The sequence below is a fragment of the Fukomys damarensis genome, unplaced genomic scaffold (assembly GCF_012274545.1).
Source record: "Fukomys damarensis isolate Sample0158 unplaced genomic scaffold, DMR_v1.0_HiC HiC_scaffold_12, whole genome shotgun sequence".
Classification (NCBI taxonomy): Eukaryota; Metazoa; Chordata; class Mammalia; order Rodentia; family Bathyergidae; genus Fukomys; species Fukomys damarensis.
The window spans coordinates 32,820,047-32,833,808 of NW_022900924.1; the positions used below are offsets into that span (position 1 = coordinate 32,820,047).

Sequence of the window (13,762 nt, forward strand, 5' to 3'; positions counted from 1 at the left end):
AGTCCTACTCAAACTGTTTCAGAAGACAGAGGAAAAAGTACTTACTAAGTCATTCAATGAAGCCAGAATTATGTTGATATCAAACTAAACAATGACAATGAAAGAAAACTACAGAACAACATCTCTATGATCATGAAAGTAAAAGTTTGTATAAAAAAATCCATCAGTTTATCCTAGGGTTATTTTGGGAATGCAGTTGGTTTAAAAGTTTAAAATCATTCAATGTATGTATGTCACAAATTAACAGGATAGAAGAGAGAGAAAAAGAGAAGATGAAAAGAAAGAAGGAGTAGAGAAGGAAGAAGAGGAGGAAGAAAGATTTTAAAAGAAGCATTTATTCAAAAAATGCAGAAAAAACTTACAAAATCCAACATCTTTTCACAATAAAAAAAATCTTAAATTATAAACAGAAATGAACTTAAAAGAGGAACTATAAAAATATTCCTCTAATATCATACACAGTTATATGTATGTGATGAGAATGAGGCATGGAGACCGTTGTACCACTTCTATTCAACATTTTATTGATGATCCTAGCCAATGTAATAGGGCAAGAAAATAAAATAGAAGGCATATCAATTTGAAAAGAAGTTAGATTATCTTTATTCATGGATCCCATAATTACGTATGGAAAGAAATCTACACAAAGTCAGCTAGCACTAAAAAGTGAATTTAGCCTGGTCACAAGATATAAGGGCAATACACAAATATCAATTGTAGTTGTAGTTCTTTTTGCTCTCAGTGACTAATTAGAAAATTAATTTTAAAATACCACATACAAGAACATCAAAAAACATGTAGTGCTTAGAGACAAATTTTAAAAATTTGTATAAGACCCCCATACAGAAAAGTACAAAACAATTCTGGGAGAAATTAAGTAAGATCTAATAAATAAACAAATAGTAAATATATAGTGTTCTTGAATTCGGGGGCTTAATAGTAAAGAAGAAAAATAGAAGTTTAATTATTACATAATCAGTGGTAAATTTCCTATTCCCCCCCCCCTTTGTTGTTTCGGTCTAGAAAGAAAACCTAAAAGTGAGATTATCATAAAGAAAACTCAAGGAGCTATCTAGGTCACACTGAAAAGAGAAGTATTAGCAGAGAGCCCACAGCACAAAAAAATTGGGGCAGGGGGATAGATCTCCAGATGGAAGAGCTTTGATGCCTAGAGACAGATGTGTAAGACCCAAGATTTGACTCCATACATGGGGTGCTACCACAGAAATCACACAGCAGAACAAATTGAATAAACACCTTTCCAGCACTAAAAAAGGGAATCTTCAGGAAACTAGAAAGTAGTTGGGAGCTCATGGAAAAAGAGATTAGGAAAACAATCCATAAAGTTGTTTATAACCTCCTGGCTCTTTGATCATCTATCCATGTGCATGGATTTGATCCTGAACAGCACACTAAAGCATGTGAGAAGGGAACTAAGGACAGACCACCACTCACGTCCCAGACTGGCCACCAGGTGGATCACATATGGCACAATCTGAATGGCACTACAAAAACTTTACAAACAGACCTGAGGATCAGTGGAACAGACTGGAAGATACAAAAACAACTCCAGAGGTACTCAGCTACCTCATCGTTGACAAAGAAGCCGACCATACTCACTGGAGGCAAGATAACCTCTTTAATAAATGGTGTTGGAAAAACTGGATTTCAACCTGCCAACAATTAAAACTAGATCCTTATCTTTCACCATGCACTAAACTAAAATCCAAGTGGATTAAAGATCTAAATATTAAAAAAAGAGTCACTAAATTTGCTGGAAGATAAGTTAGGCAGAACTCTTGAAGACACTGGCATAGGAAAAGACTTTATAAACAAATCCTCAGCAGCATGGGAACTAGCAGAAAGAATCAACAAGTGGGATCTCATCTTATTAAAAGGCTTCTGCACTGCAAAAGAAACCATCAACAGAACTAAAAGACAACTTACAGTGTTGGAAAAAATTTTACCAGATGCTCCTCAGAAAAGGACTATTATTTAGAATATATAAAGAATTCAAAAAAATCAGACCCCCCCCCAAATATAAAGACCCGATTCAAAAATGAGCATCTGAAATGAACAGACATTTCTCAGACAAAGAAGTAAAAGCAGCAAGTAAATATATGAAAAAATGTTTCACATCACTGGTCATTCAAGAGATGCAGATGAAAACAACACTGAGATTCCATCTCATCCCACAAAGAATGGCTGCTATCAAGAAATCAACCAATAACAAATGTTGGCAGGGTTGTGGGGAGAAAGGAACCCTTCTCCATTGTTGGTGGGAGTGCAGACTGGTACAACCACTATGGAAATCAATATGGAGATACATCAAAGAGCTGAATTAGAGGTTCCATTTGACCCAGCTGTCCCTCTGCTGGGTATCTTTCCAAAAGAATTAAAAGAATCCCACCAGAGTGATATATACGCAACCTATGTTTATAGTGGCACAGTTTGTAATAGCTAAACTTGGAAAAAGCCCATTTGCCCATCAGTTGGAGACTGGATAAAGAAGATGTGGTTTTTCTATTAAATGGAATACTACTCAGCCATAAAGAATGAGAAATTAGACTCATTCATAGGAAAATGTATACATATTGAGGATATAATCCTCAGTGAAATAAATAAGTCACACATGTATAAATACCGAATAGTTTCTCTGGTGTGAATAAACTATAACAGTACATAAGATCCTAATGGTAAAATTGACAATGTGAAATAGGAAGAAAAGGGCTAAAGGTGTAGGGGAAGTGGGAAGGGTAGGGGAAAGGTAATAAGGGGAAAAAAACATGGGAAAATGAAAAAATGGAAGTAAAGTATTTGTAAATAGGGAAGGGAGGAGGGGGTGAAGGGAGGGCATGGATAAGGGGGAAAAATGAGAACCAAGACCTGTCATGTAAAGGTACGAGATCCCAATGACGAATGTAACTGTACTCTACACCTAAAATGTACCAATAAACTCAATGAGAAAAAAAGAGAAATGGAGCAATTACTTTAACTAGAGTCTATACAACCAAGAAAATAACTTCAAAAAAAAAAGAAGAAAAATTCTAGGTTCAATCCCCAGTACCACAAAAAAAAGGAAAAAGATTTGAACACATATTTCCAAAAAAGTTTTTAAATGTCCAAAAAGCACATGAAAATCGCTCACCACAAAGAGAAGTTGCTGATAAAAATGAAAACCACAATGAAATACTACTGCATACTTTTTGAATAATACCAAAAACTTCCATTTTTCATGAATGAAGCTACTATGAAGGTCTTCCTTCAAAGTGCGTATTGTAAGCAGATGTTATCTTAGTATGGTTATGAAAAAGAAACATCAGCCTGATTCACTTTCTAGAAAAGCCTCAGTGTTCTCTTCAGCTGTTTTGAGGGGAGCCTGTATTTCAGTGTTCAGAACCTTCAAAGAAGATATTGTTTTCTTGCATAAAACATGAAACTATGGTACGTAGCTCAGTGGTACAGTGTTTGCCATAGATCTGGGGTTAGATACCCAGCATCAAGGAAAGACAGAAAGAAGGAAAGGAGGGAGGGAAAGAAGAGGGAGGGAGGGAAAAAAGACAAAAAGAAAAAAGAAAAGGAAAATACGGGCTCAGTGGAAAAACTATTTCTTCTTTCTATATATGACTTTGCCAAACTTTCAGAAATATTTTTAAAGGAATACAGTGCTATATTAAGCTTCAATGTATTCTCATAATACTCAACTAAATAAAAAAAACTTCTAAGTATGATACATTTTTCCTTCTTTGGCAACTTATTTAAATGGCAAAATTTGGCAAGGATATAAAATAGGATTAAGTTCCTCTGAAAACGTGAATGCAACGACCCCTCCAGGCCTTATCTGCTGATTAGCTGGATGCTTCTCAACCAAAAGAGATTTCCACCCCAACTCCTCTGCTGACCCAGCCAAGAGATATTTGGAAATGTTAAAGACATTTTCATTGTTATAGCTGGGAACTTGCTACTGCCATTTAGTGGGCAGAAGGCAGGACACCACTCAATGTCATACAATATGCAGGACAGCATAATAAAGAATTATCTGACCCAAAATGTCAACGTCCTCAAAATTGAGAGAGAAGGTTCTAGAATTACAGACTGCTACATAACTTGGGTAAAACAGTAGAAGATGGGCTCACATTCCTATTGCTCTCAACTGCTCCCAAAATCTAGAATGAAAAGAAAATAAATTATGTTGATAGTTTCACACTTCCTATATAAGGTACCATTTGGAAATAAATAGGATACACAAAACTTTTCTAAGGGCCATTTCAGGCAACTAAGTTCCTAGAAGGGAAACATATTTTAGATATTTTCATTTCCATCATAGCCAAGCTGGCATCTGTGATGGGATTTAGCAGTATACGTAGACAGGCAATTGGGACTGGAGTCGGATTATAAAGCCTACACCTACTCCAGGAGAAAAATTTTCCAAGAGTTTATGAATTTTAGATATGAGATTTCCAGCAGCCTTAAAAGGTACAATTACTCCCATGGACATTTTTAAAGAGGGTCAGAGAGTTGAAACCTGTTATACATCCAGAAGAGCTAGCTAGGCCTAGTTATTACAGGGGGCATTTTTTTTTTATTGAGTTTGTTGGTACATTTAGGGATACAGTACAGTTACATTCATTGTTGGGATCTTGTACCTCTACATGACAAGTCTTGATTCTCATTTTTTCCCCTCACCTCTGCCCTCCCTTCACCCCCTCCTCCCCTCCCCATCTACAAACACTTTATTTTCATCTTTTCATTCTCTCACATTTTTTTCTTTTCCCTTTTTGTTCTTCCCCTACGTATCACACCTTCCCTACACCTTTAGCTCCTTTCCTCTCATTTCTAAATGTCAGTAATCTTATTAGAATCTTATGCATTGTTGCAGAATATTCACACCAGGGAAACTATTTGGTATTTACACATGTGGGACTTATTTATTTCACTTAGGAGTATATCTTCAATATGTATCCATTTTCCTATGAATGAATCTATTCTCTCGCTCTTTATGGCTGAGTAATATTCCATTTTTCTATAATACAGGGGGCATTTTAACAGTAACAGGCAAAAGGAACTATTTCAACAGCAAAGGGACAATTCAGAAGAAGCATGCTTACTAGACCTACTGACAGCTGTGCCAAGTAAGTTAAGGAAAGATCCCCAAGGGGGATGAGGGGTCATTATTTCTACAATCATACTTCCACTGCAGCATAACCTTCACTAAAATGAATACTTGAGTGTTTACTTCCAAACGGAAAGACAAAAACACAATTTCCAGGCTAAAACTATTAAGAACATATTTGTAGGCTGAGTTTTTGTTAATGACTATCAGTTAATTGATTGACACTTTGGCCAAATCATCCTTGGATACTGAAGGTTTTCATTACACCCAATTTTAAAATTGCATCACACTGTAATACACTTGTAAGCACAGAAACCTCTGGACAAAAGTCGCATGGATAAGTACTAACCACCAGTCTGTGATGAAAATCTCTTCCTTTGCCTCTTCCATGGCATCGGCCACATCTTCAAAATATCCTTTGGCATTAACATACCTGAAAGACAAGGTCGTTAGTTCCTGTTTTTTGTTGTTTTTGTTTTATGAAACAAAACAAATAGATAAATAAGTATATTCTATGGCAAAGTAAAATAAGGTGGGCCCTGCCTAGAGTCTGTATCTCACCAGTTTATTTTGCATAAATGGAAAAATGAAGATTAAAATATGACTTTCCATCTGCTACCAAGGGAGGGCAGGAAGCAGACAGATCCAAATGACCTGATTCCTCTATCTAGAGTGCAAGAAATTCCTTGAGCTATGCCAGCACCCTTGGCCAGGCGAATTCTCCTGTCATGTTAAACCCACACATGGTTTTTCATCTCAGCCTAAAATCAGACTGAATCTCCATCATAGGAAGAAAAATGCATTTAGTATGATTTTATTTAAAAGAAGTTCTAGTAAGTCAATGTTTTTTCGTAAATTATGGTTAATGATTTACATAAACTTTCCATTTGCCTCACTAAAGATAATGTATGAAGTTAGCTTGAAAAATCAGACTTTCAGGTCTAAAGGAAGCTAAGCTCACTGAGAAAAACCTTAACAAAAACTGGAAAAGTAATCTCATCTACTAATCAGGTAGTTCTGCAAGGGTCTCAGAAAGACAGGACCTTGTTAAATGTAATGCATAATCTCTTTTTACAGGTTTGAAAGTTGATTGTGAACTGTGAGCATTTATACTATTAAATGCTATGAAGAGTTTGATGTCCTAGAGCAAAAAATGGAGCTTACCATTTAGCTAAAGTGCTGTCCCGGACAGCAGCATACGACCCAAATCGATGATCCTTAAGAAAGTTGGTGCCATATTTCTGGATGAATTCTTCTATAGCTCCTCCCCACCACCGAGCATGTCTGTAGCTGTTGCATTTTAAAATAAGTGTCCTTTCAAAAAACAAAAAAAAGCAAAAGGTAAAAAATACTCTCTGCTCCTCTTCAAACAAATTTACAGATTAAATATGCTCTGTTTTATTTACTACTATAACAAACATAAATTGAAAGTTTTAGGGAAAGAACATTTAAAAAAAAAGCCTGCTAAAAATCTTGGTAGAATTTCTGAAATTTTTCAATATACAAATAAGAAATCTTCAGGCTATCTTTTCATTCAGTTACTCATGCAAACAGAACCAGGAACGTATTATGGACTTAGAGCTGTGCAAGGCTAGAAAAAGGCTCACGAAAGAGGTGGAAGACCTAAATGTCAGAGTGTTGTGCTGTCTGGTGTTAACTCCCTTGGCTTCTGCAAATATCATCTTGACTATATTTTAGGAGGGTCATCCCTTTCCTTTTCTGAGTCTACCAAAGGTAAGAAAATTAGAACATCTCATTCTCCTGATCTCAGCAGCTGATTCATGCATAAATGTGTGAGCCAATTCTATGCAAGAGATCAAATTTGAGGACTTACTCAGGAATGCCAGGAAGAGACCTCCTGCCCCTGAATCTGAAGGGTGGGAGGCAGCCAACTAGCCACTATGAGACCAGTCAGCAGATGGAGCAAATCCATAGATGACAGAACTGAGAAAAGACAGGAAATGTGTCATAATGATACAGATTGCACCTCAGAATTAGACAGCTCAACATACCTGATTAATTCTCTGATATAACCCAGTTTGCATTCAACTTTTCTGTACCAATAACTAAACTATCCTAAATTGTTAGATGTTTAGTTATGCTGGAAAAAGTTCAGGACAGATTACAGAAAGTTTTTTTTTTTTATTTAAAGTATCAGAACTGGTCATTACCACTGGGATGGAGGCAGCATTTAGGCAGAAATATACCACCACACCAACACAAGGGGACTGAGTGAGGAGGAAATTCTTTTTGAGGGGATATAGAACAATCCTCATAAGAAGCAAGAAAGAGGCTGTGTTCACAGATTCTGAAATAATCACGTGTAAAAATTTGGGATGTCCAAACCTCTCCTCCATATATCAAAGATGGATGCTGGACTCTAGAAGACGTTAATGCTGATGTTGCTCTAGTCCAAAGACAAGGAGGGAAGACACAGTGGGGTTGGGAGAAAAGTATCCTTCATGGGATGGGTGTGGCAAGGGAGACACAGTTTCTGGGGGCATGAGCAAGAGGACACAGAATGCGCATGTTCCACCTGTCATGCAAATACTTCTGAATTTGAGATTAAATGACTCTGCAAACCAGTTATGAGAAGAAAATGCTGTGAGAAGATAAGTCACAAGCATGCAGAGGCCAGGAAGAGTCTGAGAGAGATAAGTGACATGCACAGGCCTTGTCAGAGTGTGTGTGTGTGTGTGTGTGTGTGTGTGGTGGGAGCCACTCAAAATAGGAAGACCAAAGAGGAAGAGTTGATAAAAGATGTGTGACAAAAGATAAAGACAACATTAACTACAAAGACAAAGAGATAAAGGACCTTAAAATACAAATGGAGAATTTGGGCTTGTTTGATAAAAAGATGATGAGCAGCACGTATGCCAGGGAAGAGGCTGGTGAAACCTGGAGTTGAAGGGATTCATTCAGCAATGGTGCACAGCAAGCCAGGGCTGGCAAAGGAGATAAGGAGGCCAGTAAAGTCACAGGGACCAATGAGAACCGTGGCCTGACTTCTCTGATGCTATGTGAAACGGTGCTAGCAAGAAGGTTGAATGGCAATGCCATGGAATTTCCAACAATCCTGGACATGACTTTTTCTGGGAAGAACACCTGTTTATGCTATCACACGCACACATATGCACACACTGATGTGTATCAGTAGGGTATGAATATCAATGTGGCTAACTGTGTGAAGAAACAAATGTGTGTATATATATATGTATGTACATATATATATGTATGTGTGTATATATATATATATATGGGTGAGCTATGTAGGAATAAATGTGTATATATCTATAGACGTGTATACACACACACACACACACACACACATATACACACATGGTATAATTATAATCTTCCAGAATCATACATATCAATATATATATATATATACACACACTAATAGAATGTATAATAAATGTACATTTTAGTATCTCTTCAAGATATATTTCTTTAAAAATGTATGTATAAATAGAATTTCTTAAAAAATCAAATAACTTTTCAGGTCTTTTATTAATTAAAGGATACTGATTTATAAAGCTTTATTATTTTTAGATGTAGAATATCACTGTAACAGTTTGGTAAACTGAGTAACAAATTCCTGCTATGATAGGCATATCATTGGATCATTTGTACTTATTCTGTCACATAAAGGAAAATATTTCTTAAAAATGAACATAGGAAAAGGTTTTATAACTTCTGATTGATAAACTCCAGATAACAATGTTCTATTATATAAGCAATTTTATTTCTTTCTTCCTTAGGATGGACAGAAAAAATTGTGTTTTAAGAGATTTTGGTAGAAATACTTTTTAAATATTTGCAGTTTGAAAGATTATCTTTACCTTGAAAGATTATCAATTCGAAGTCCATATTTTGTTTCTGTGTCTTTCTTCCCCACCTTAATTCTAAATTCTTTATCAACCAGCAGGACGAAGGCAATAGCACCGCTGTCTGGTTTCATATATAATAAAAAGGAGTCTTTCACCACTAACCACCTGTAAAAAGGTAATAAGAACCTTTGAAACCCAAAGAATAAATTATTATGACAAATTTAAGTAAACTTTCTAGTAGACTGTATATATACTTTCATATTTTACATGGAGATTTTTAAAATCACTGTGAAGCAAAACAAAACACAAACCCTTTCTATTATGTTTTTCTAAGAACTATTAGCACCAAACAATTAAAAATCATTCAATAGCTCTTTATACATTAAAAGCAAAATCTGGCCTAACCACAAAGGTTAATAGGGTTAGAGATGACGCATTAAAATGGGCCTGAGCTTCCTGGTTTTTCTTGTCAAATGAATGAATTAAATAAAAGAAATAAAGGGGTATTACCAAAACCAAATTCCAAAAGGAGTTTCTCCCTGGGGACCTAACATAAGGCAACTGAAAAATATAATGGATAATATTCTCAATAATGATTTTTAGTGAATGCAGATATTATATATTTTATAAGAACCCTGATAACACTCAGTATAAATACCAAGGCCATTATATCAAAGTATAACTGTGATTCTGATGGGACTGAGTTATTGGTTCAGAATCATGCAGCTGGCTGTTGAGAAAACTTGGTTAAGATTAAAAGGTACCAGGAGATCATGTGACTATCAAAGTTTCTTCTTTCCTGTGGCTTGGGATGTAAGCCAGAGAGCAGACAGCATGGCACAGGCCCAGTTATATGGCACTGGTGTGCCACATTGTGATCAGGAAAGGGCAACAAGCTTTGAAAACCTCAGCTGGCAGAGCTGACAATCTGAGATATCAAGTGTCCCAGACCCGTGGCTTTGCCTGCCTGTCCTTCAAGGATATATGAATGACATCAGAGGCAGTTCTGACCAGAGCTCCACACCAAAGACACAGGCAGTATGGGATGACAATGGGATGCATCATTTCCAGATATAGTAAAATCCCACCTATACAGTAGAAAACAAATCTGAGAAATGCGCCAAAGAGCAAACATTTGTGGTACAACCACCAAGGCCAAGGGCTGTCCATGTATTTAGCTAGAAGCCACTACATGCCATGGAACAGGTGTGCCCTCCTCCAGAGAACAGAGGCTTCCAGAGAAGGCTACATCCTGCTGCAGGAACAGGACACTCATCCCTACATCACAGAGACTCCTGTAGACTGCAGGCTCCTTCAGCAACAAGGAGACGGCTCCGCATACTGCAGGGCCAGGTGACTGCTCAACTCTAGTGAGGGCTATTCACTTTGTATCCTAGGTGAATCGTTCCTCCCTTGCTCCTCCAAGTGTGACAGCCTAGAAATACAGAACTCCTTAGCCCTGTCATTGGAGATTGGAAACTATGCCGAATCGAATGGTTTCTGTTGGTCAATGATGGGGAATTCTTAGCAGTCATTAGATACCAGGCAAAACTAAAGGCTCCACTAAACAGCCATCCTTAAAGTCCTCTGACTTAGATCTGCTTTTCCCTCCTTCCACAGATTTGCTTTTCTTCAACAGGAGGATATGCATCAAGAAAGGATGAAGGGCCCGCCTGCAGGTCAGCCTATCTGAGCTCCAGATCCAGCTCTGCTTCTCCTCAGCCTCATCTGCTATCGCTCTTTCTCACCACGCTGCTCTAACTATGCTTCATGCTTGACAAATGTGTGGGGGTTTTGTTTTGTTTTCTGAGCTTCTACATGTATTCTTCTTCTTTGCAGAAGGTGTTTCTTCCAGATGCGCCATAGACGGTCCCTTCCTATCAGTCAGATCTCTGCTTAAACCGTCCCCGACCCCTGCTCCACTCCGTCATTCTGCGCTGCTCTGAACTTCTTCACAGCACACTTGGAGGTATTCATCTGCCGGCTTATGATCTGTCTCCCGAACTAGGAAATAATATACTTGAGAGCAAGGAATGTGGCTGTCATGACCACCCTGTCTGTCCAAGACCTGGAATAATCTTCTAGCAGCCCAGAGCAAGTGTTCCAGCAAAGCAATCATCCTAATTGAATCTTACTTGAAAACATCCCCGGAACACGAAGGAAACCATTTAAATACTGTTATTGTCTAAAAACCGTAATTCTTGGAATAGGTCATAGTCCAACCATGTAAACAGTACACTTATTGCTTAGTGTCTACACAACTCTTTCTCTTAAGACAATATTTGAGATAAGAAACTTAACATCTAACAAGTTCAAGGATTTTGCTTAATAGACATGCTACTTAAGCAGATGCTTTGCATTGTTGGAAGAAATGCTTTCTGTATTTGTCTTTTCTTTCTACTTGCCCCTGCCATAAGGTCATTATGAGAAATGATTTAAAATTTAACTACCCTGTTTGCCTTACCTCAACTTGTCGATATAAGATAAATAAAAAAGTAATTAGAATGCTTTTTATTGGGATTTAAGAGGGCTGTAAATGAATGTCACCTTTAAAAGTAACTCCGACTTACACACCGATCAATAGACTTCTACTGTGAGAAATTTTGCAAACTAATTTTGTCAGCTATACTTTATCATCTGTATATGATGTCTGATACTTTAAATCCCTTAATTTGACTCAGAAAATACTAATATGGAACCAAGGCTTTAATCCTCACAGAAAGATTTGCACAATTTAAAATGAGGACACATTTCATTCCAGAGAAGATCATATCTTTTTAGATTGCCCCGGCTGAAACATGATTTAATCCACTATTTTTTAAGAAAAAAGGAAGCAGATTTCTTTTATATAACACACTCTTTCCTGTCTTTCCTGGTTTCACTTTTGTAGCGGTTATGCCTCAAAAGCCAGCTTCTCCCTGTGCCTTTTCCAGCCTCCTCCAGCTAAAGTCATCCATTTCAGTTCCCAAATCCTTCACCATATCATTGCCTTGTTTTTCCTCCACAGCTTTTCATTATCTAATTTACATCACTGTCATTATTTATCGAATAAGTTATTGCCTTCATTTCTCTCAAACAGAGCTCCATGAGGGCAGGGGCTTCTTTTCATAAGGCTAGAACGCAGGCTGGTAGACATGAGGCACTTCACAAATGACTGAACAACCCAGACCGAGGATTCAGTCCCTTGAGTAGACACCTAGGCTGGGCCACCACAGGTGTAAGCTCTGAAAGCAGGACATAAGTACATAAAGCAGTTTAGAAAGGAGTTTATTAGGTGATGGTGCCAGGAAACATCAGAGGGGATGGGGAGTGGGGAAGGGAGGAAGCCCTAGTGGATGTGTTGCCATGCACTTTATGATGGACAGCCAGGTTGGGGGAGCTCTGGGAGACAGCCCTAGAACATGCTGCAAAACCACCACACCCCAAAGGGCAGCTGGCAGGAGTCAGTAGCTGCAAGGGGGCTGCTGACATCTCCCATGTGCTCTGCACACGCAGGAGGGCTCTGAGAATCTTTGGGCAAAGAATCAGTGGTGCTTAAAGCTCAAGTCTGAAATGCTCTAGACAGGACGCAGCAGCTGATTTAAGGAAATTAATGACTGGGCGGAGTGGTTAGGAAGGGATCCACCTAGAGTTCCAAGGGCCAGAAAGCCAGACTCCAGAAGAGGCTGGTGCAGGGTGAGGAGCCCAGACAGGAGCAGCAGGTCCCTCATCTCTCCCCACTCGGCTTGGGTCCGAGTCCTTCCTCCCCAGGGTGCTGTGCATTGTGGGGTGACAGACATCTCAAGTGGGAGTCTGGATTTCCTGTGATGTTACATATGTCCCAAGTTTATAAGTTAGAGAGGTTTATTTGAAAGCAAATATTTTTTCTAGTATATTATTTCCCTTTATATTTTAGTAAATTGTTTTTATAACAGAAATTTTCCATTTTCTTCAGTTTAATCTTCTGATCTATTCACTGTAATTTTTTTCTATTCTTTCAAAACTCGTAAAGCAAGAGCCCAACTTGGTGTGTTTTGATGACTTTTTCTGGGGGGGGGGTAGTAACATATTTTAAATAAACGTGTTTAAAAGTACATACCTATATAATTTTTATATATTTTGAATACACACATAACTTGTTAATTACAGGAGAACTCATTTACCATTTTCAAGTTGAGCAATATTACATATAAATATATATGTATGACTAATTTTTTAATAATGTTTTAGAAGTTTTTTTTAAAATCCTGATACATTATAATTAAAACAGTTTTTGTGTGTTATGAGTAAAACTTGGGAAGACACAAACTAAACTCGGGAGAATTCTGAGTCCTCAAGTGGTCTTCAGCTGGTTAGGACACAAGATAAAATAAAGTTCTCTATCTCACACTTACCATAATACATATTTTTCACAAATATAAGTCTAAAATTATGCCTGAAGTCTTCCCAACTTTTTTCTTTTTATTCTTCTAAAGTGTACAATTCAGTTGTTTTTAAATACATGTGAAAAATTACAAAACTGCACCAATATCTAATTCCAAAATATTTGTATTATTCCATGAAGAAATCCCATGCTCATTAGCACGATTAAATTAGGAAGAAAAAGTCCCTTCAGTCCCTGGAAGCTCTTCATTTACTTTGCTGTCCCAACATGAAGAAATTATGTAATATGTAGCCTCTCCAGCTAGCTTTCTCATGATAATTTCAAGGCTCATCCATATTGTAGTATGTGTAGTACTTCATCCCCTTTAAATTTTATTCTCATCTAATCCAAAAACCCACCCTTACAAAGCACAGAATCCTGTTTGCAGAGTGTGCATAAACTGTATAACCATCA

General features: G+C 37.5%; 1 protein-coding gene across 5 annotated transcripts in view; it reads right to left on the reverse strand.

Moving 5' to 3' along the window:
• The window catches only part of Pld1 (phospholipase D1), a 202,076-nt gene that overhangs the window by 95,054 nt on the left and 93,260 nt on the right, over positions 1 to 13,762 (reverse strand). For all 5 annotated transcript variants that reach the window (XM_010632405.3, XM_019208708.2, XM_033762519.1 and 2 more), the window contains exons 9-11: positions 8,959 to 9,111; positions 6,278 to 6,427; positions 5,463 to 5,546 (exon numbers count right to left, since the gene is read on the reverse strand). In XM_010632405.3, coding sequence (XP_010630707.1) covers positions 5,463 to 5,546; positions 6,278 to 6,427; positions 8,959 to 9,111 — 387 coding nt within the window. The remainder of the gene's footprint in view (positions 1 to 5,462; positions 5,547 to 6,277; positions 6,428 to 8,958; positions 9,112 to 13,762) is intronic.